General features: G+C 48.1%; 1 protein-coding gene across 4 annotated transcripts in view; it reads left to right on the forward strand.

Annotated features, from left to right (window-relative positions):
* B4GALT1 (beta-1,4-galactosyltransferase 1) overlaps positions 1 to 15,800 on the forward strand; it is a 64,356-nt gene extending 48,556 nt beyond the window's left edge. The window contains exons 4-6 of one of the 4 annotated variants that reach the window (XM_055293986.2): positions 3,675 to 3,797; positions 5,911 to 6,015; positions 6,215 to 9,140. In XM_055293986.2, coding sequence (XP_055149961.1) covers positions 3,675 to 3,797; positions 5,911 to 6,015; positions 6,215 to 6,347 — 361 coding nt within the window. In that variant the 3' untranslated portion in view covers positions 6,348 to 9,140. Of the gene's footprint in view, positions 1 to 3,674; positions 3,798 to 5,910; positions 6,016 to 6,214; positions 9,141 to 15,092 lie in introns of those variants that run through there. The other 3 variants (XM_055293987.2, XM_063609055.1, XM_063609058.1) reach the window with 3 other exon arrangements.
* The last annotated feature ends 4,144 nt before the right edge of the window (positions 15,801 to 19,944 follow it).

The raw sequence follows: 19,944 nt of genomic DNA on the forward strand, positions 1-19,944 counted from the left end.
AAATTGGAATAGTTTTTCCCCACTGAATTATTTAGCTTGTATACCTCAGCAGATGTGCCTTGGCCTGTTTTGTTTTGTTTTTGAGACAGGGTCTTGCTCTGTCACCCAGGCTGGAGTGCAGTGACACAATCATGGCTCACTGCAGCCTTGACTGCCTGGGCTCAATCCATCCTGCAGCCTCAGCCTCCTGAGTAGTTGGGACTACAGGCATGAGCCAGCATGTTCCGCTAATTTTTTATTTTTAGTGGAGATGAGGTCTGGCTATGTTGCCCAAGCTGGGCTTGAACTCTTGGACTCAAGTGATCCTCCCACCTCAGCCTTCCAAAGCGTTGGGATTACAGGTGTGAACCACTGCTCCCGCCCTTGGCCCTATAAGAAGGAACGTGATTCTGTTTTCCAGCAGGGCACAAACTTCTGCTTAAATACAAAGCCCAAATGTTTCCACCAAAATGCCCCTAGTGAAGAGGCCAGCTCAGATGCCTGACTAGGGTATTATCCAAAGCATATTGTCATTGGTGGAAAATGGCCTTATAGTCCATTGTTTTGTCTTAAAAATAAATATATAAATAAACTTGTATATTGTTTCCTAATTCCGTGTTTATATTAACATAAAAGTGTTTTAAATTACCTGTCAGTGGCCAGGCGCAGTGGCTCACACCTGTAATCCCAGCACTTTGGGAGGCTGAGGCAGGCAGATCACCTGAGGTCAGGAGTTCGAGACCAGCCTGGCCAGCATGGTGAAACCCTGTCTTTACTAAAAATACAAAAATTAGCCAGGTGTGGTGGCAGGTGCCTGTAATCCCAGCTACTTGGGAAGCTGAGGCAGGAGAATTGCTTGAACCCGGGAGGCAGAGGTTGCAGTGAGTTGAGATCGTGCCATTGAACTCCAACCTGGGCAACGGAGCAAGACTCTGTCTCAGAGAAGAAAAAAAAAAAACCTATCAGTTGAATAACAAAACCCTTTCCTTCCTTGCTTTAAGTGAATTTGAAGATCCAGGAGCTGTGCTGCAGGTACCCTCTATGTTGGGTACCCCTGGTTTACGCTGACTAGTACAATGTGGTTGGCTCATGTAGACAGCAGACCCTTTATTTTAGATACAACTTTTTTTCTTTTTCTTTTATTTTTTTTTTTGAGACAGAGTCTTGCTTGTCACCCAGGCTGGAGTGCAGTGGCGTGATCATGGCTCACTATAGCCTTAAACTCCCTGGCTCAAGTGATCCTCTCACTTCAGCTTTCCTAGTAGCTGGGACCACAGGTGTGGGCCAGCACCCCTGGCTGATTAAAAAAAAAAAATTTTTTTTAGAGATGTCTCACTATGTTACCCAGGCTGGTCTTGCACTCCTGGGGGCTCAAGCAATCCTCCTGCTTTGACCTCCCAAAGTGCTGGGATGACAGGCATGAACTACTGCACCTGCTGAGATGCAACAGCTTTCTGTCAGACTCATTTTATTCTCATCATTTCTTCCTGTCCTCCTTTGCTGGGAGCATGAGAGCTGTGATGGGAATATAGGAATGTATGAAGTCCTTCTCCCAGATCAAAGATCCTAACTTCTTGTCTTAAAGGGAGGAAAATTTGAATGTAACCTTACTTTTAGATTCTCCAGAAATCCTTCTATACCCTTCCATCCCCGCTTTCACCCTTCCTCCCTCTCCGTGTGTGTATCTTCTTCTCTTGAAACACACAGGTTTATACCCTGACCCCTCTTGATTCCTCCCTTGAAGCACAGTGGTGAACAAGGAAGGGGCCCGTGATGCCCTAATTCTTTGCCACAGCACCGTGTTTGTTTCACAAGGAGCCTGGCAGGTTTGGGCTTGGGGCACATAGGGAAGAGAAAGCAGCAGAGACAGCAAAACCAAATCATGTCAGCTTGGCATGTACTTCCCCCTGAAATAGCTAAGAATCCATTTCTGTAAAAGCACTGATTATCAAAAAATCTTATTGGCCTGGCCACCTTTGGTTCAAACCCTCACATTAATAATGTGGACAGTAGTATGAGGTGTGCCAAAGGTGGATGACTCGGCACCTAAGTGATGACACCTCATTACGAATAGGTTCATTAAAGCAGACCCCCTGGGGACCTTTGCTTGAGGATCCTTGCAGTCAGAATTCCTGAATATATTTGAAAATAATAATTGCATCTTTATTTTCATATGTTATGTATGGTTTGGCTGACTTCCCCCTCAAAGTCTGAGTTAGAGTTTTCCTTAATTTATGTGATGGGTTTGGTCTTTTTGGATTCCAGAAAGAGCTGGGTGTGGTTTGGAGCTGCACTCAGAGTCACACAAAACCACAGCCTTTAGAGAACCCACAGGAAGGCTTTGGGGCATGTCCTGATTCTTGACATTTCTCATCAGTGCTGACTTTGTATCCCTTAGGAGTTCACAATTCATAACCACTGAAATATTAAAATACAAAAAGTTTTGGAAGGATGAGAGCCCAGATGCTCTACTACTTGAAAATATGTTAAAACATAAGTTCATCATTATACATTTTGCTAAACCAGGATAAAGTCTGAAGTTTCAAAGAAGTTTTATTTTAGCAAACTTCCAGAAACTCTGCCTCAACTGTTAGGGTCACTATTCTAGTCAGTATGCCTTTGGAAGCATGAAAGCTAGATTGGTCGATAGGATGGGTGTGGAAGGGGGGTCATGACTGGGTGGGTACAGAGAGGCTCTAAAACAATCTCAGATTCCAGGAGCTCCTGGATAAGGACTTCATGTGCAGGAACAGAGCACAGAGGAAGCAGATTCCTGAGCCACTCAAGAAGAACTGGACTTAGGCCTTCTCTTGTCACTGACTGGCTTTCTACATAACCACAGAAACAGCGCTGTGTTGTGGAAAGAGGAAGATCATACTTTTGGTATCTGTGTCTAAGGTCATCTGAGCCCTGATACAAAAGCAAAACAGACAAAACTCTCGTAACTGCTCCCTCCCACCCCACCCACCATCAAAAAAGCTCTAGAGAGGCTAGACATGGTGGCTCTTGCCTGTGATCCCAGCACTTTGGGAGGCTAAGGTGGGTGGATCACCTGAGGTCAGGAGTTCGAGACCAGCCTGACCAATACGGTGAAACCCCATCTGTACTAAAAATACAAAAATTAGCCAGGCGTGGTGGTGCACACCTGTAGTCCCAGCTAGTTGGGAGGCTGAGACAGGAGAATTGCTTGAAAACCTGGGAGGTGGAAGTTGCAGTGAGCCGAGATCACGCCATTGTACTCCAGCCTCGGCTACAGAGCGAGACTCCCTTTCAAAAAAAAAAAAAAGACCCGGCTTGGTGTCTCACAACTGTAATCCCAGCACTTTGGGAGGCCAAGGCAGGTGGATCACGAGGTTAAGAGATCAAGACCATCCTGACCAACATGGTGAAACTCTGTCTCTACTAAAAATTAGCTGGGCGTGGTGGCAGGCACCTGTAGTCCCAGCTCCTCAGGAGGCTGAGGCAGGAGAATCGCTTGAACCCGGGAGGTGGAAGTTGCAGTGAGCCTAGATCGCGCCCCTGCACTCCAGCCTGGCAACAGAGCAAGACTCCGTCTCAAAAATAAAATAAAATAAAAACTCTAGAGAAGCAAAAAGAATAACTTTAAAAGTGTTTATGTTCTCAGCAAGCTTTATTTTGGGGATGTCAGAACTTAACTAACCACTGCTCCTTCTGTGTGTATGTTTTTCCTCCAGCCTACCTTATGTTCAGTATTTTGGAGGTGTCTCTGCTCTAAGTAAACAACAGTTTCTAACCATCAATGGATTTCCTAATAATTATTGGGGCTGGGGAGGAGAAGATGATGACATTTTTAACAGGTAATGGTCATAACTTAGATATCTTTCTCCTCTGTCAACCTTCACTTCCAGTTTTTTAACCAATGCTTGGCTGTTCCCCAAGGACTGACCCTCAGATGGGATGCACCCCTAGTCAGCCCACATTCTTAGGTGTGGCTTCCTACAGGTCCTGTAGGTGCTAAAAGGGATCTGTAGGAAAATGAGTTTCTGAGATTTTTGTATCGGCCTGGAAAAATGTCAAATGGGAACCAAGTGACAGGGCAAGTTTACTTTGACTTGCCACATGCCGTTTTGTACTCAAGGAGTAAACCAATGTCCTTTGTAAAAATCCCTCATTTCATTATGGTCCCTTTCACTGTGAAACAAGTTTCCTTGAGCAGAATCCTAACTGTCTTCACAGAAGCTTTGTGTTACATTTTTATTTTGGAGTATTTTTCACATATACAAAAGAGATACTGTAGTATAATAAACCTTTGAGGACCTATCCGGCCCCAGCAACCATTATGGCATGGTCAGTTCTGTCCCATCCACATCCTGGGGCTCTTTTTAAGCTGGTAAATCTTTATGATGTGGCTTGTCATTTACAGTGGTAAAAAAACATCTATCAGTAGCATTTGAAAGAACATTCTGCTCAGTCTTCTGGCCGTAGAGGCTTCAACCCCACCAGCCACTGATGAGCACCTTCTCCCTCCAGGAGCCAGTCTGAACTGATTACTGAGTTTAATATCGGAATACAACCTGGTGCAGCCTTTCTGAATTGCAGTACCAGTTAACAGAAGGTGTCTGTCAGAGCAACACCCAAGTCATTCAAGTTACCATTGTGTGCAAATTTAACAGAGACCCGAGTCTTCAATATAAGCCTTGAAGAAAACTCCAGTTTTAGTATGTAGGTGGGCTATCAAGTGTGTGCATATTGAACATCTGCTGCATGCAGAGCACTGTGCCAGGCAGGCCCAGGACACTGGAAACCTGGACATAGGGTCCAGACAGAAGCAAGCCTGCTTCCATAGAGGCACTCCTGGGCAGACACTCTGGGCCAATACGACAGTGTGCAGGGCTGACAGGACACCACAGGTCTGAATGGTCAGAACAGCTGCGGAGAGAGGGAGCATCCGCAGGCATCTAGTCCCATGCTAAGGCGGTGGCACTAGAGGGATGGGTGGTGTGTGGAGCAACTTTCTTGAAAGATAAAGGACCTAACACTTACTATGCACCACTTACCGTGTGCCAGGCAAGGCCAGGAATGTTTAAGTGGTCTGGGATCAGCCAGTTCTGCCTCTTAACTAACTTTGCTCTATCCTGCTCTCCAGGCTTTCATTTTGGTCCTCATTCTTTTTCCTTGGACCAACACAGAATCCTCCACCCTGTTCTGGCTGCCTCTAGTCTTGTTCTCAGCCCTCCATTTGTTTTTTTCTGCCTTTTCCCACATGTTCTGAAGCCCTCCATTCTTATACTACTTTCCAGACAGTATAAAAGCTAAAAGCATTTTGGAAATACTGTATATTAGGCCCCTTTCAGATACTGGCAACCGTTTGTGGGATGCTCTGAGAAGGCCTCTGTGACTTAGCCTTGCCGTTTTCAGCCCATCACCTGCCACGTCCTATCCCAGACCCTTGTCACCAGTCCCCAGGAGCTTATGTTGCTCCCTGAGGGCACTAGGCTTGCTCTCACTTCCATACCTTTGCCTGTGCCATCCTGGCTGCCCAAAATGCTCTGGCAGATACCTGTTCATCCTCAACTAGGCTCTGCCTAGGCTTGCTCCAGCAGAGGTTACAAACTCTGTGCTTCTTCCTCTGTGTCTCCAACCTCATCTTCCTCTTCTCACCTCCATCCTGCCCCTGAAGGCCCTACGTTTGAAGCATTCACACTGTATATTCTGTGGGGCAGACGCCCCCAGTGTCTGGCACATGATAGTCAGCACCACAAACTGCAGTACCAGTTGTAAAAGGACATGGAGTAGGAATGTGAGTTTTAACCAGGGTCATGCTGGGCTGAGTTCTGGCATGATGCTGGGTTGTGGGCTGAGTGAGAACAGCAAGGATGATGGTGGATGGAGCAACAGTCTTGCAGCCGGGGCTCTCAGGCCAAGTGTATGGCAGCTCTGTGATAATGAGTTTCCCTTTACTCTTTGCAGATTAGTTTTCAGAGGCATGTCTATATCTCGCCCAAATGCTGTGGTCGGGAGGTGTCGCATGATCCGCCACTCAAGAGACAAGAAAAATGAACCCAATCCTCAGAGGTGCATTCTTTGTTTATTCATACTCCTTCCCCCTTTAGGATGAGGTAGGCTGCAGGTCCGAGGCTCTGCAGAGGGCTCTGGGCCTAGAGGGAAATTGAGGTGGTCAGGTTACAGTGGAGAGGGAGGAGGAAGTACGTGTAATGATTTCTTGTTAAGATTTTTGTTTTAAGACAATCTCCTTGTGCTCTTTTCCTTGTAGGTTTGACCGAATTGCGCACACAAAGGAGACAATGCTCTCTGATGGTTTGAACTCACTCACCTACCAGGTGCTGGACATACAGAGATACCCATTGTATACCCAAATCACAGTGGACATCGGGACACCGAGCTAGCGTTTTGGTACACGGATAAAAGACCTGAAATTAGCCAGGGACCTCTGCTGTGTGTCTCTGTCAATCTGCTGGGCTGGTCCCTCTCATTTTTACCAGTCTGAGTGACAGGTCCCCTTCGCTCATCATTCAGATGGCTTTCCAGATGACTAGGACGAGTGGGATATCTTGCCCCCAACTTGGCTCGGCATGTGACTTCTTAGCTCTGCAAGGTGTTTATGCCTTTGCGGGTTTCTTGATGTGTTCGCAGTGTCACCCCAGAGTCAGAACTGTACACATCCCAAAATTTGGTGGCCGTGGAACACATTCCTGGTGATAGAATTGCTAAATTGTTGTGAAATAGGTTAGAATTTTTCTTTAAATTATGGTTTTCTTATTCGTGAAAATTTGGAGAGTGCTGCTAAAATTGGATTGGTGTGATCTTTTTGGTAGTTGTAATTTAACAGAAAAACACAAAATTTCAACCATTCTTAATGTTACGTCCTCCCCCCACCCCCTTCTTTCAGTGGTATGCAACTACTACAATCACTGTGCATATGTCTTTTCTTAGCAAAAGCATTTTAAAACTTGAGCCCTGGACCTTTTGTCCTACTAATGTGTGGATTCCAGGGCAACTCTAGCATCAGAGCAAAAGCCTTGGGTGTTCTCACATTCAGTGGCCTATCTCCAGATTGTCTGATTTCTGAATGTAAGGTTGTTGTTTTTTTTTTTTAAATAGTAGTTTGTAGTTTTTTAAAGAACAGATCGAGTTCTAATTATGCTCTAGCTTGATTTTATGTTGATCCAAATTTGCATAGCTGTTTAATGTTAAGTCATGACAATTTATTTTTCTTGGCATGCTGTGTAAACTTGAATTTCCTATGTATTTTTATTGTGGTGTTTTAAATATGGGGAGGGGTATTGAGCATTTTTTAGGGAAAAAAATAAATACATGCTGTAGTGGCCACAAATAGGCCTATGATTTAGCTGGCAGGCCAGGTTTTCTCAAGAGCAAAATCACCCTCTGGCCCCTTGGCAGGTAAGGCCTCCCTGTCAGCATTATCCTGCCAGACCTCGGGGAGGATACCTGGGAGACAGAAGCCTCTGCACCTACTGTGCAGAACTCCCCACTTCCCCAACCCTCCCCAGGTGGGCAGGGCGGAGGGAGCCTCAGCCTCCTTAGACTGACCCCTCAGGCCCCTAGGCTAGGGGGTTGTAAATAACAGCAGTCAGGTTGTTCACCAGCCCTTTGCACCTCCCCAGGCAGAGGGAGCCTCTGTTCTGGTGCGGGCCGCCTCCCTCAGAGGGTCTGCTAGCCATACTCCCTGGCCCACCCTATGTTACCAGTTCTCCTTCTTCCTCCTTCCTCTTTTCCCCTGCCTTTCTCATTCCTTCCTTCCTCTCCCTTTTTGTTCCTTTGCCTCTTGCCTGTCCCCTAAAACTTGACTGTGGCACTCAGGGTCAAACAGACTATCCATTCCCCAGCATGAATGTGCCTTTTAATTAGTGATCTAGAAAGAAGTTCAGCCGAACCCACACCCCGACACCCTCCCAAGAACTTCGGTGCCTAAAGCCTCCTGTTCCACCTCAGGTTTTCACAGGTGCTCCCACCCCAGTTGAGGCTCCCACCCACAGGGCTGTCTGTCACAAACCCACCTCTGTTGGGAGCTATTGAGCCGCCTGGGATGAGATGGCACAACGCACTTCCTACCACTGAGCGCCTTTGGCAGGTCCAGCCTGGGCTCAGGTTCCGGGACTCAGCTGCCTAATCCCAGGGTTTAGCCTTGTGCTCATGGCGGGCCCCAAACCACTGCCCTCCTGGGTACCAGCCCTCAGTGTGGAGGCCGAGCTGGTGCCTGGGCCCAGTCTTAGCTGTGCCTTTACTGCTTTGCGCATCTCAGATGCTAACTTGGTTCTTTTTCCAGAAGCCTTTGTATTGGTTAAAAATTATTTTCCATTGCAGAAGCAGCTGGACTATGCAAAAAGTATTTCTCTGTCAGTTCCCCACTCTATACCAAGGATATTATTAAAACTAGAAATGACTGCATTGAGAGGGAGTTTTGGGAAATAAAAAGAATGAAGGCCTCTCTTTCTGTCCGCAGATCCTGACTTTTCCAAAGTGCCTTTAAAGAAATCAGACAAATGCTCTGAGTGGTAACTTCTGTGTTATTTTACTCTTAAAACCAAACTCTACCTTTTCTTTTTTTTTTGTTACCTTCTCATTCATGTCAAGTATATGGTTCATTCTTAGAACCAAGGGAAATACTGTTTCCCCCATTTGCTGACGTAGTGCTCTCATGGGCTCACCTGGGCCCAAGGCACAGCCAGGGCACAGTTAGGCTTGGATGTTTGCCTGGTCCGTGAGATGCCGCGGGTCCTGTTTCCTTACTGGGGATTCCAGGGCTGGGGGTTCAGGGAGCATTTCCTTCTCCTGAGAGTTATGACCGTGAAATTGTCATGTGCCATGCCCTTCTCTGTTTCTGTGTATCCTATTGCTGGTGACCCTGTGTGAACCGGCCTTCAGGAAAGATCGGAGAGGGCAGAGGTGGCACAGGAGGGTAGAGGAGATGCTGTGCTGGCCTTCAGCCCAGACAGGGTCTCCGCTGACTGCCAGGGGCGGGGGCTCTGCATAGCTAGGATGACGGCTGTCATGTCCCAGAAACCGTTGTGCTGTGTATTTTGATTTCCTGTGTATGCAAGTGTGTGTATTTACCATTGTGTAGGGGGCTGTGTCTGACCTTGGTGTTCAAAACAGAACTGTATTTTTGCCTTTAAAATTCAATAATATAACGTGAATAAATGACCCTATCTTTGTAACTGCAGGTGGTTTCTGTTTGCCAGGTGTAAGGGGTGTCATGGCTGTGGGATGGGGTGGGGACAGGGTCATTCCCTGGTCTGTGACCCACACAAATACACATGCCTCACTGGAATCAGACATTTCCCCATCTGAACTTCATTCTCTTATCTGTAAAATGGGAATAATAACACACAGGGACTTTTTTGAGGCTTAAAAGTGGCGATATATCTAAAACAATGACTAATGCCTCACAAGTACTCACTACATAGTAGCTAGTGCCATTTCAAAGTAGAATTTTTTCCCCTAGCAGTTCTTGGGCCACATCCTGCTATTTTCAACAGATACCAGGATCGTTCAGATGTAGATCTCAGGGCCATTTGCACCAGGTGCTCACAGTGTAACTTGAAGGGAATTATCCAAAATGAGGTTTCTTGTCAGTCTCAGGAAATGTAACCATAAGCTCTAAAGGGTCTTAGTTGTTACCCAGGTGCCTCCTCCTTGGTGGCCCTGGGTCAGGCTGGTTGGATTGAATTGGCACTCCTGAAGAAGGGCCGCAGGAAACCAGTGAGCAGGAGAGCCACCCCTGGCAGGGAGCTGCAGGCCCTGCCAGGACAAAGCTGTGAATGTGGGGCATCAGCTAGGAAACAGGAGCAGAAAGGGCAGCCTCTTGTAGCCACTCCAGGGCCATCTGGCTGTCTCCATCTATCCATGTCACTGCTGGAGGGATCTCTGGTGATCTCAGGCCTGTGCAAAGGTGGCCTGGGGTTCAGATCTGGCCTTCAAACAGGACAACTCTGGTCCTTTGGACAAAATGCTGCCTTAGAGGGTCTGACAAAATTAAAAAAAAAAAACAAAAACCTGTTTCTTTCCTTCTCACACACCACCACTCACAACACTTCAGTTCTGCCCCAGATATGTGGGGATTTCTCCCCACCAACAAACAGTTTTCCAGTGGACACTAGCTAGGTGTCCTACAATTTAACTCAATTCTGACACTGTCTGCCTGGAGATAGCATCGGATCCCACAGGTTGAGGGCTCAGTCTCACAAGACTGCCTCCACTGCAGATGCCAGTCACAAGTAGTTGGTTGTGACCTATGCTTTAAAAAAATGTTTTTTGGATACAGGGCCTTGCTGTGTCACCCAGGCTGGCCTCAAACTCCTGGGCTCACGCAATCCTCCCACCACAACTTACCAAGTAGAAGTAGCTGAGCTGCAGGCTTATACTACTCACCCAGCTATAGTTGTGACCTATACTTCTGACCAACCAGCTATAAATTGGGGTTCCCATGAGCCTCTTCTTGGGTTTAATTTGCTAGGACAGCTTACAGAACTCAGTGTAACACTTAACATTTACTGGTCTTATTATAAGTGATATTAGAAAGGATACCGATGAAGAACTGGATGGAGAGATGCATAGGGCAAGGCATAGGGGAGGGGGAGAGAAGCTTCCATGCCCTCTCCGGGGCTCCACCCTCCAGACACCTCCACGTGTTCAGCTATCTGGAAGCTCATCTGACCCTGTCCTTCTGGTTTTTATGGAAGTTTCATCACATAGGCCTGATAGATTATATCATCGGCCATTGCCAGTCAGCTAAACCTTCAGCCCCTCTCCCCTTCCTGAAGGATGGGAGTGGGACTGAAAGTGCCAACCTTCTCATCATGGCTTGGTCTTTCTGGTGACCAGTCCCCATCCAGGAGTTCACTGAGAATCATTTCATTAAAACAAAAGACGTTCCTGTCACCCGGGAAATTCCAAGGGATTAGAAGCTCTGTCAGGAACCAGGGTCAAGCACCAAGTATTAGAACAAAAGATTGTCCTAGCACCCTATTGCTCAGGAAATTATAAGAGTTTTAGGGGCTCTGTACCAGGAACCCAGCGCAGAGGCCAAATATATATTTTTATTATATCACAGTGCCACACAGGACTTTGCAAGCTGTAAGGTCTGAGTGAAGTGGAGCACACAGTGAAAGGTTAAGTTCACCCTTTCACTGGTGTGCTCCACTTCACTGAGACACATATCTACACAGACACACAGAGACGCACACATCCACCCAGACACATGCATCTACCCACACACCTCCACACATGCCTACACACTAACATGCATAACACACCTGACGTGCCTATGAGAGGTCAGAATACCTGGATTCAAATCCTGCCACTGCCTCTTATTCTGTGACCATGAGCAAATGACTTGGCCTCTCTGTGCCTCAGTTTCTCACAAAATGCCTTTCAGAATTTTTTTTTTTTTTTTTTTTTTTTAGAGACAGTTTCAATATGTTGACCAGGCTGGTCTCAAACTCTCGGCTTCAAGCAATCCTCTTGCCTCAGTCTCCCAAAGTGCTGGGATTGCAGGTGTGAGCCACTGCACCTGGCCCCTAGTTTTTCTATTATTTGTTTGTTTTTTAGAGACAGGGATCTCACTATGTTGCCCAGGCTGGATTCAAACTCCTGGGCTTAAGCAATCCTGCCTCAGTTTCTGGTTCTGTGTAATGGGAGTTAGAACCTATTTCATAGGGCTGTTATGAAGATTAAGTGAGTTAATACCATACTTATGAAGCACTTAGAACATGCCTGGCTCATAATAGGCACGACCAGTGTTATGCTTGTTTAATTGAAATGCACGTGGGCATATGTGTTGACATATACAGACATATTGCACAGATATACATAGCACACACTCAGGTGCTGGGGATCTTCCCTTTTCCTCTTCTAGGGCACAACATCTTAAACTTTGCTATATGGCAGCTGGGTGAGTAAACCTCAGGGCGAGTGACTGCTGCTATTCTGGAGACACCCAGGACCTCACCAACAGTGTTTCCCTCCCCCTTCCACGCCCCACCTGAGTGAAGGTGTTTAGGATGGCAGCCTTGGGGAGGGAGAGAGGCTGAACCCCCTCCCCATGGGCTCCAAGGGACCAGGGAGGGAGGTAGGAGGAAGAGGGCCAAGGACAGGATCCTAGGCTCAACCATTTCCTCGAGAAATGCTCTGTTTCTAGTCTCACACAGGACCCAGAAGAACCAAGTCTGAGCCAAGCAGAGCCCCATAATCATGAGAGTAATCACCAGATCCCCCACATACCACCTCTTTTCCATGGCAGAATGTGGCCCAGGTGCCAAATCACTGGCCTATGGCTGTTCTTTGGAGGCAGAGACAAGGGGCCCAAGGAGGCGGCTGCCCCTGGGGGTGAATGAGTGGTGCCTCCCTGGGCGAGACATGTTTGCTGCTCTCGACTGAGGCCAGCTGTGTGGGGGTGGTGGGGGGAGAGGGGAGGGAATGAGGATGATCACATTGACCACATTCTGAGGGTTACCAAGTTTCTGCCACGTATCCAGGCTCCTTCCCTGTTGTTTCTTCCAGGAGATGGGATTTCAGACATTCCTAAGGGCTGGTTTCTTCTTAGAACTGGAACTTCTTACCATGTCAGAAAGGAAATGAGGTTTGTCTGGCTGAGCCAGTCATGGCAGGCAAGCCTCATTTCCGTCTTTGGCAGTGTCCCCAGGCAGGGAACGTGGCTACTGCCTTTTTCTGGGCTTCAGGACCTGTACCCAGGGTGTGAGGCAGAGGAACCCCAGGTGCAGAGGAGGTTGTTATGAGTGATAGGGTCAATAGACTGGAAACCAGAGGAACATGGCACCCCAAGGACATTTGCCCTGCAGCGAGATGTGTGCCAGGGTCACCAAGAGTAGAGACAGGGCACAATGATGTCACGGTGTATTTGGGGAGAGTGAGTGCCAGGTCACCAGGCAGGGAGCCTGGAAAGACAAACCAGGAGGAAGCCATACAATGACCATTACTTGTGGCTGTCTCTGACTCCCCACTTGCTGTGCGATGCTGGGCAAGTCGGTTCCCCTCTCTGTGTCTCTGCTCTTTTGTTTTATGACTTGCTCTCAGAATCCACGCTTGGTCTCCCCACAGGTCTGCCCTTCCTCCAGTAGGAAGTGCCCTGCTGTTGACTTTTCCTCTTGCCCTGTGACTAACCTCTGTCTTCTTGAGGGAAGTCCATTTATTTCTGGGTCATCATTTGTAAAAACAGCAGGATCACCCCTTCCTGCTCTCCTCCCTCCCTCCCTCCCTCCCAGGGCTTTCTGGAGCATCATGGGGTAAGCTGTTAAAGTTCTACCTGGTGAGGGAGGGCTGGTATGGTGTTGGAGACATCTCCCTCTTCTGCCCAATGCCATCCACGCTCCATTGTTGTCCCTCAAAAGTGCTTCTTTGTTTCCATCCTTCCTCTCACCTGCTCCTCCTTAACTTTGCAAAACTCAGGCGTCCTGATCATTCCCTACCAAGCTCAGCAGGGTCAAGAATACACAGGGGCCTGAGGGAGAAGCACAGGGATGCGGACAGGGCAGCTGTGCCTCTGCTCAGCTCCCAGGAGTAAGAGATGGGGTTAAGAGGAGTGTAGAAGCCAACTCCCTCCCCAGATTCCTTTCAGCTGGGCCATCTGTCCTTTGACAAAGGGATCTAGGATTTCCTGACCTTAAGAAGGCTCCCAGTGGAAATGCAAATAAAAACCACAAAGAGATACGCTCATTTGGATGGTTATTATTTTAAAAACCAGAAACACAAAATAAGTGTTGGCAAAGATATGCAGAAATTGGAATGTTAGCCATTGTTGATTCAGGGTAAAAGAAAAAAAGAAGAAATTGGAATACTTGTGCCTTGCTGGTAGGATTGTAAAATGGTGGAACCCCTATGGAAAATGGTATGGAAATTCCTCTAAAAATTAAACATGGAATTACCATAGAATCCAACAAGTCCATTTTTAGCTATATACCCAAAAGAAATAAAAACAGGAGCCTGAGCAGATACTAATTCTAGCACTATTATTCACAGTAGCCAAAAAAAAAAAAAAAAACCTACGAGTCCATTGATGGATAAACAAAAGGCGGTATATACATACAATGGAATATCGGTCAGCCTTAAAAGGGGAGGAAATTCTGACATAGACTACAACTCGGATGAATCTTGAAGATACGATGCTAACCGAAATAAGTCAGTCACAAAAGGACAAATATCATATGATTGCACTTAGACGAGTTAGCTAAAATAGTCAAATTCACAGAGACAGAAGGCAGAATGGTGGTTGTCAGGGGCAGGGGGAGGGAAGGGGAATGGGGAGTTATTGTTTAATGAGTACAGAGTTTCAGTTGGCGAAGATGAAAAAGTTCTGGAAATGGATGGTGGTAGTGCAACAATATGAATGTACTTAATGCCACAGAACTTTACATTGGCACTCTGCCCCCGATGACTGGCTTTTCAGTTGCTACCTGTTCCCATTTAAAAATGGTTAAAATGGGCCGGCATGGTGGCTCATGTCTGTAATCCTAGCACTTTGGGAGGCTGAGGCAGGAGGATCACCTGAGGTTGGGAGTTCGAGACCAGCCTGACCAACACGGAGAAACCCTGTCTCTACTAAAAATACAAAATTAGCCAGGCATGGTGGTGCATGCCTGTAATCCCAGCTACTCGGGAGGCTGAGGCAGGAGAATCGCTTGAACCTGGAAGGCGGAGGTTGTGGTGAGCCGAGATTGGGCCATTGCATTCCAGCCTGGGCAACAAGAGTGAAACTCTGTCTCAAAAAAAATAAATAAATAAATAAATAAATAAGGTTAAAATGTAGAGGCTGGGCGCAGTGAGTGGCTCACGCCAGTAATCCCAGCACTTTGGGAGGCCAAGGTGGGCGGATCACTTGAGGTCAGGAGTTTGAGACCAGCCTGGCCAACACGGTGAAACCCCATCTCTACTAAAAATACAAAAATTAGCTAGGCGTGGCGGCACATGCCTTTAATCCCAGGCACGCAGGAGGCTGAGGCAGGAGAATTGCTTGAACCCAAGAGGTGGAAGTTGCATTTCATTTACTTAGCACCTCACTGCACTCCAGCCTGGGCAACAGAGTGAGACTGTCTCAAAAAAAAAAAAAAAAAAGGTAAAATGATGCATTTTATGTTATGTGTATTTTACCACAGTATGAAAAAATAAGAAGGCTCCCTGTGGTGAAGGCTTCGCCCGGACTGTTCTGCTCTGGAGGTGGCAGAGCATGGTGGTTAGCCCCAGCATCCTCCTGGAGATTTGAGCGTGAGACGTGCTGGCCACGCGGGCTGTGCCACCTGAGGAGGATTGGCCAGTCACAGGGACTCAGCCTGGTTGCTGAATCCAGCTGGGGACCTTGCCCCCAGTGACTGGCTTTTCAGCGGCTACCTATTCTCAAGACAAATGCTGTCCTCCCCTAAGGAGTCTAGGCTGTGTGGCAAAGCTATGACATAGGTACAACCGTCCTTTTGCCAGGTGGGGCTTAGGTGGAGAAGTTGAAGCCTGGACTCAGTCAAGATCTCAGGGCTGAGAGCAAGGAGCCCCTTACTCCCAGGGTGCCGACTTGGTTCCCACTGACTGTTGGTGGAAACTAGGGGCTGAGCTGGAGGCTTTTTAGTGGAAGAAATGACAAGCTGGGGGCTGGATTATCCCTGGGGGTGAAAATGGAGTCAGCTAGATAGGTTATGTCTTGAGGGAGAGGAGGGTCCCCTGGTGTCAGGAAGGAGAGCCTGAACTCCGTGTTAGACCCTGGATTGGAGAGTGGGCAGGACATTTGGAAGAGACAGGACTTGGTACTGGCGAGGGTACTACCACACCCATTCTGGGAGTGGACTATAGAAAAATAAATCTTAAAAGTGGACCTATCTTTTGACCTCACAAGTCAACTTCTAGGAATTCATCCTAAGAAAACAAAGTCACACCCCAAGATGTATGTGCATCAGTGTTCGCCCTAGTGCTGTTTGTAGCTCTGGAAAATGAGAAGCCACCATCAACAGGGGACTGTGCTAAGTAAAATGAAGTACATCCAAACAATCAAGTACTATGCAACCATTGAGAATGATGAAGTGGATCTGTATTTATCGATTGGAAAGAGGCCTAAGGAAACAAAGGAAACTACAGAGTGGTCTTTCCATATGAGGCAGGGAAATGTGTGAATAATTTAGTGCAGAAATTACTCTGTAATTGTTTGTGGGAGCAGATGCACAGGCAAAAAATTGAAGATGATTTTCCTCCTCTACATAGCCTGGGGCCAGGCCCCTGTTCTGAGCATCCCTGCCCCACCCTGGGCTGAGGCCTTTGTTCAGAATGTTGGCCCTGTTGAGAGGACATGCTGGCTTGTCCTCTGGGAGGAGTTGCATTCCCCACAAATCCCCCAGTCTTGGAAGGCGATGCAGGGTTCCTGCCCTGGGGGAATGGTGGAGGCCTGAACCCTCTTCACAGGTGGTGGGATATGGCATGGCTGTAGGAAGGTCTGAGAAGGCAGAACAGGAGCTCAACACAGGCTGGGGGGGCTTCTGGCAATTCTCTCAGGTTTAGAAAAATCGTTACGACATTTCTTGCCACTCTTTTGTGAGTGCAATTGAACTGTCAAGCCCAAGACACTAAAGAATGGAAAGAATGCGGTAGGAGAGGAACACTGTCTTGGCTTGGAGGGGCGAGATTCGCCTCTTGTGCCTGATCAGAGCTTGACAAGGGGGACCCCTTTTCTAGTAGATCTTTGACTCCAGAATCTAGGAGCCCCGTTGCAGAGGGAGGCCCTGACATCTGGATTTTGACACAGACCTGAGCCTGGAGCTGTTGGAAACTCATTTCTGGGACAGATGTGGAATGCTGGACAATCAAACGTCGCCGGGGCCTTTGGAGTGCTCCCTGTGTCCTGTTGCGGTGGCCACAGTGACTTTGGTATCCCCCGATGACAGAAGCACAGGAGAAAGGCCAGCTCCATGGCCCAGCTCTTAGTTCCCACCTTCCTCCAAGGCGGGCCTGTGGGGCAGGGAGGGTGCAGGTGGACTCGTGAACCCCTCACCCGTGTTCACCCTCCATGAGCACACTGGGCGCTTTCCCACGTACCGCGTGTTGCTCCTTACAATAATCCCAGCATGGGAAACTTAGGCTCAGGGAGCTCACATGACTTGCACAAGGTCACACAGAGTTTGGGTCTGACACAGATCTCCTGAGTCCCAGGCTAGGGCTCTGGCCACTGGACCATGACCCAGCTCCTCATCCACATAGTGTAGGAGCGGGGGGATGGAGGCTGTGAGGTGCCTTGCCCCAGCCAGGGAAGTTGTGGCCTCAGCAGCACTGCCGAGAGAAGTACAGCCTGGATCCAGGGCTGGAGCCAAGAGCACCTTTGGGATGAGATGGTTTGCGTTTTGTTTTGTTTTCCCTTTACTGTTTTAGAGGACTTAGGAACCTAGTAAACTTGACAGCGACAGTTCCGTATACCAGGGGCATCGGTGTCACCACCTTCTGGTGGATGTACAGGAATGGTTAACACTGAAACAATCCATGAGGACGCAAGGAGGCCTGAGGCGTGGGGAAGAGGGAGGAAGGGAGACTCCTGAGGGCTGGGGATGCAAGTGGACCTGAAGACGTGGGGCTTTCTGCCTCTGAAGCATCACTCTGGGCAGCAACAACCAGTTCCTGCTTCATGGACAACACAGCTTCTTAATCCTCCTGGACCTGCCCTGCCTGGGCCAACACCTGGTGCTCAGGAGGGCTCAGCACAGTGTCTGTCTCAAGACTGCGGGGACCCAGAAGGCCAGGTGGAGACCTAGGATTCCCCAATAAGGCCTAGATGCCTGCTCAGTTCTCCCTTTCTCTTCTGGGCACCTTTCCTCCCCGACTGTACACCCTCTTCCCAAAGGAGGGCAATTGCCACACTATTCCAAGACCCCCTGTAAGTTCTCAGCCAAAGGCATTTTCCTAAGCGAAGCCAGGGGCTGTGGTTTGTTTTGATGACAAGCTGAATCAAGACTGCTAAAAAGCAGGCTGTTGGGTTTAACTTCATCGACTCCAAGCCTCAATGATTTGTGTTTCCTGCGGTTTGCTCTGGATAGACGCTGACCTAGTGACAATGAGACTATGGAACGGGGAGAGAAGAATTGCATGCTGAGGACAGGAGAAATCTCCCCCATGAACAATTTGTCTGTCGGGCAAGAAATCTCATATGTCAGCTTGGGCCATTCCCACCAGCTTGGAATGCTCTGTGTCTGACTCAGATGCTGTGTGTGTCTCCAGGGTGCTGGGCTTGGTGGCCTCTGTGAGTTTGGCTGGCAGATCTTGGCCCTGCTGGCTCCTAGGGTCCATGGGCACTCTTCCTGTCTTGGGTCTACCCTATTATGCAGGTTCACTGCCCACAACATTCAGGAGACTGTTCCAAGGGTTTTCTTTGTGGGAGACAAGGCCTGCCAGGCCTTTCCCTGGCCCCTCTCCAACCCTGATGTCAGTACACATCCTAGCATACTGCTGGGAATGCCTCAATTTGGGGGAGTGCAATTAGTTGAGGGAACTGAGGAAGTGCTGTACTGGGAGCCTAGGGTTGACTCCTGGGTGACCAAGGCCAGAATGTCAAAGGCGTTTGAACCACAGCGACTCCATCTTGAATTGGGGCTGGGTGAAATAAGGCTGAAACCTACTGGGCTGCATTCCCAGAAGGTTAGGCATTCTTAGTCACAGGATGAGACTGAAGGTTGGCATAGGATACAGGTCACAGACCTGGCGTGGTGGCTCACACCTGTAATCGCAGCACTTTGGGAGGGTGAGGCGGGCAGATCACCGGAGGTTAGGAGTTTGAGACTGGTCTGGCCAACATGGCGAAATGCCATCTTTACTAAAAATACAAAAATTAGCCAGGCATGGTGGTGGGCACCTGTAATCCCAGCTGCTCGGGAGGCTGAGACAGGAGAATCACTTGAACCTGGGAGGCGGAGGTTGCAGTGAGCCGAGATCACACCATTGCACTCCAGCCTGGGCAACAAGAGTGAAACTCCATCTAAAAAAAAAAAAAAAAAGATATAGGTCACAAAGACCTTACTGATAAAACAGGATACCGTAAAGAAACCAACCAAAACCAAGATGGCAATGAAAGTGACCTCTGGTGTCCTCACCACTCACTATAGCTAATTATAATGCATTAGCATGCTAAAAGACATTCCCATTCCCATCAGTGCCATGACAGTTTAAAAATGCCATGGCAATGTCTGGAAGTTACCCTATCTGGTCTAAAAAGGGGAGGAACCCTCATTTCTGGGGAAATCCCCACCCCTTTCCCAGAAAACTCATGAATAATTCACCTCTTGTTTAGCATATAATCAAGAAATAACTATAAGTATGCTCAGTCAAGCAGCCCACACCACTGTTCTGCCAGTGGAGTAGCCGTTCTTTTATTCTTTTGCTTTCTTAATAAACTTGCTTTCATTTTACTCTATGGACTTGCCCCAAATTCTTTCTTGCAAGAGATCCAAGAACCCTTTCTTGGGGTCTGGATTGGGATCCCTTTCCTGTAATAAGATCATCTCTCTAGTCCCCATCTGGAAACGGGGTCAGGAGGCTGTGAGGGCCTTTCAAAGCTGCCATTTTGTATTTCTAAGAAAACTCTTCAGCCTGATTATAGTTACTGCTAGGGTGCTAAAGACAGGACTCCCATCCTCCCTCAAGGTCTCAAAGCCAGAAACAAAGGTCTACTTTGTCAATCCAGGAAACTAGGGAAGGGAGGAATGGAGGAAGGGCAGCCCCCGGTAGTTCCGAGGGATCCCCCAGGGCATGGCCAAGAGGCCAAAGGGAGCTAGGCCTCGGCTGCCTGTTTTGCTGGAAGGCTCTACTGCTTTTCCTTCTTCAGCTGGCCTTTACCCCTGGACCAAAGCCGCAAAGACACAAAGTTCAGCTTAAAAAGTAAAACACGAAACTTGTCCCAAGAGTCTCAGGTGACCTAGTTCTGGTGACCAAATTCTGGCCTGAGGCTGACCCCAAGGGAACCTCAGAGCATCAGCCTTTCACAGCGCCCTG

This window comes from Symphalangus syndactylus, chromosome 9, assembly GCF_028878055.3.
Source record: "Symphalangus syndactylus isolate Jambi chromosome 9, NHGRI_mSymSyn1-v2.1_pri, whole genome shotgun sequence".
Lineage (NCBI taxonomy): Eukaryota > Metazoa > Chordata > Mammalia > Primates > Hylobatidae > Symphalangus > Symphalangus syndactylus.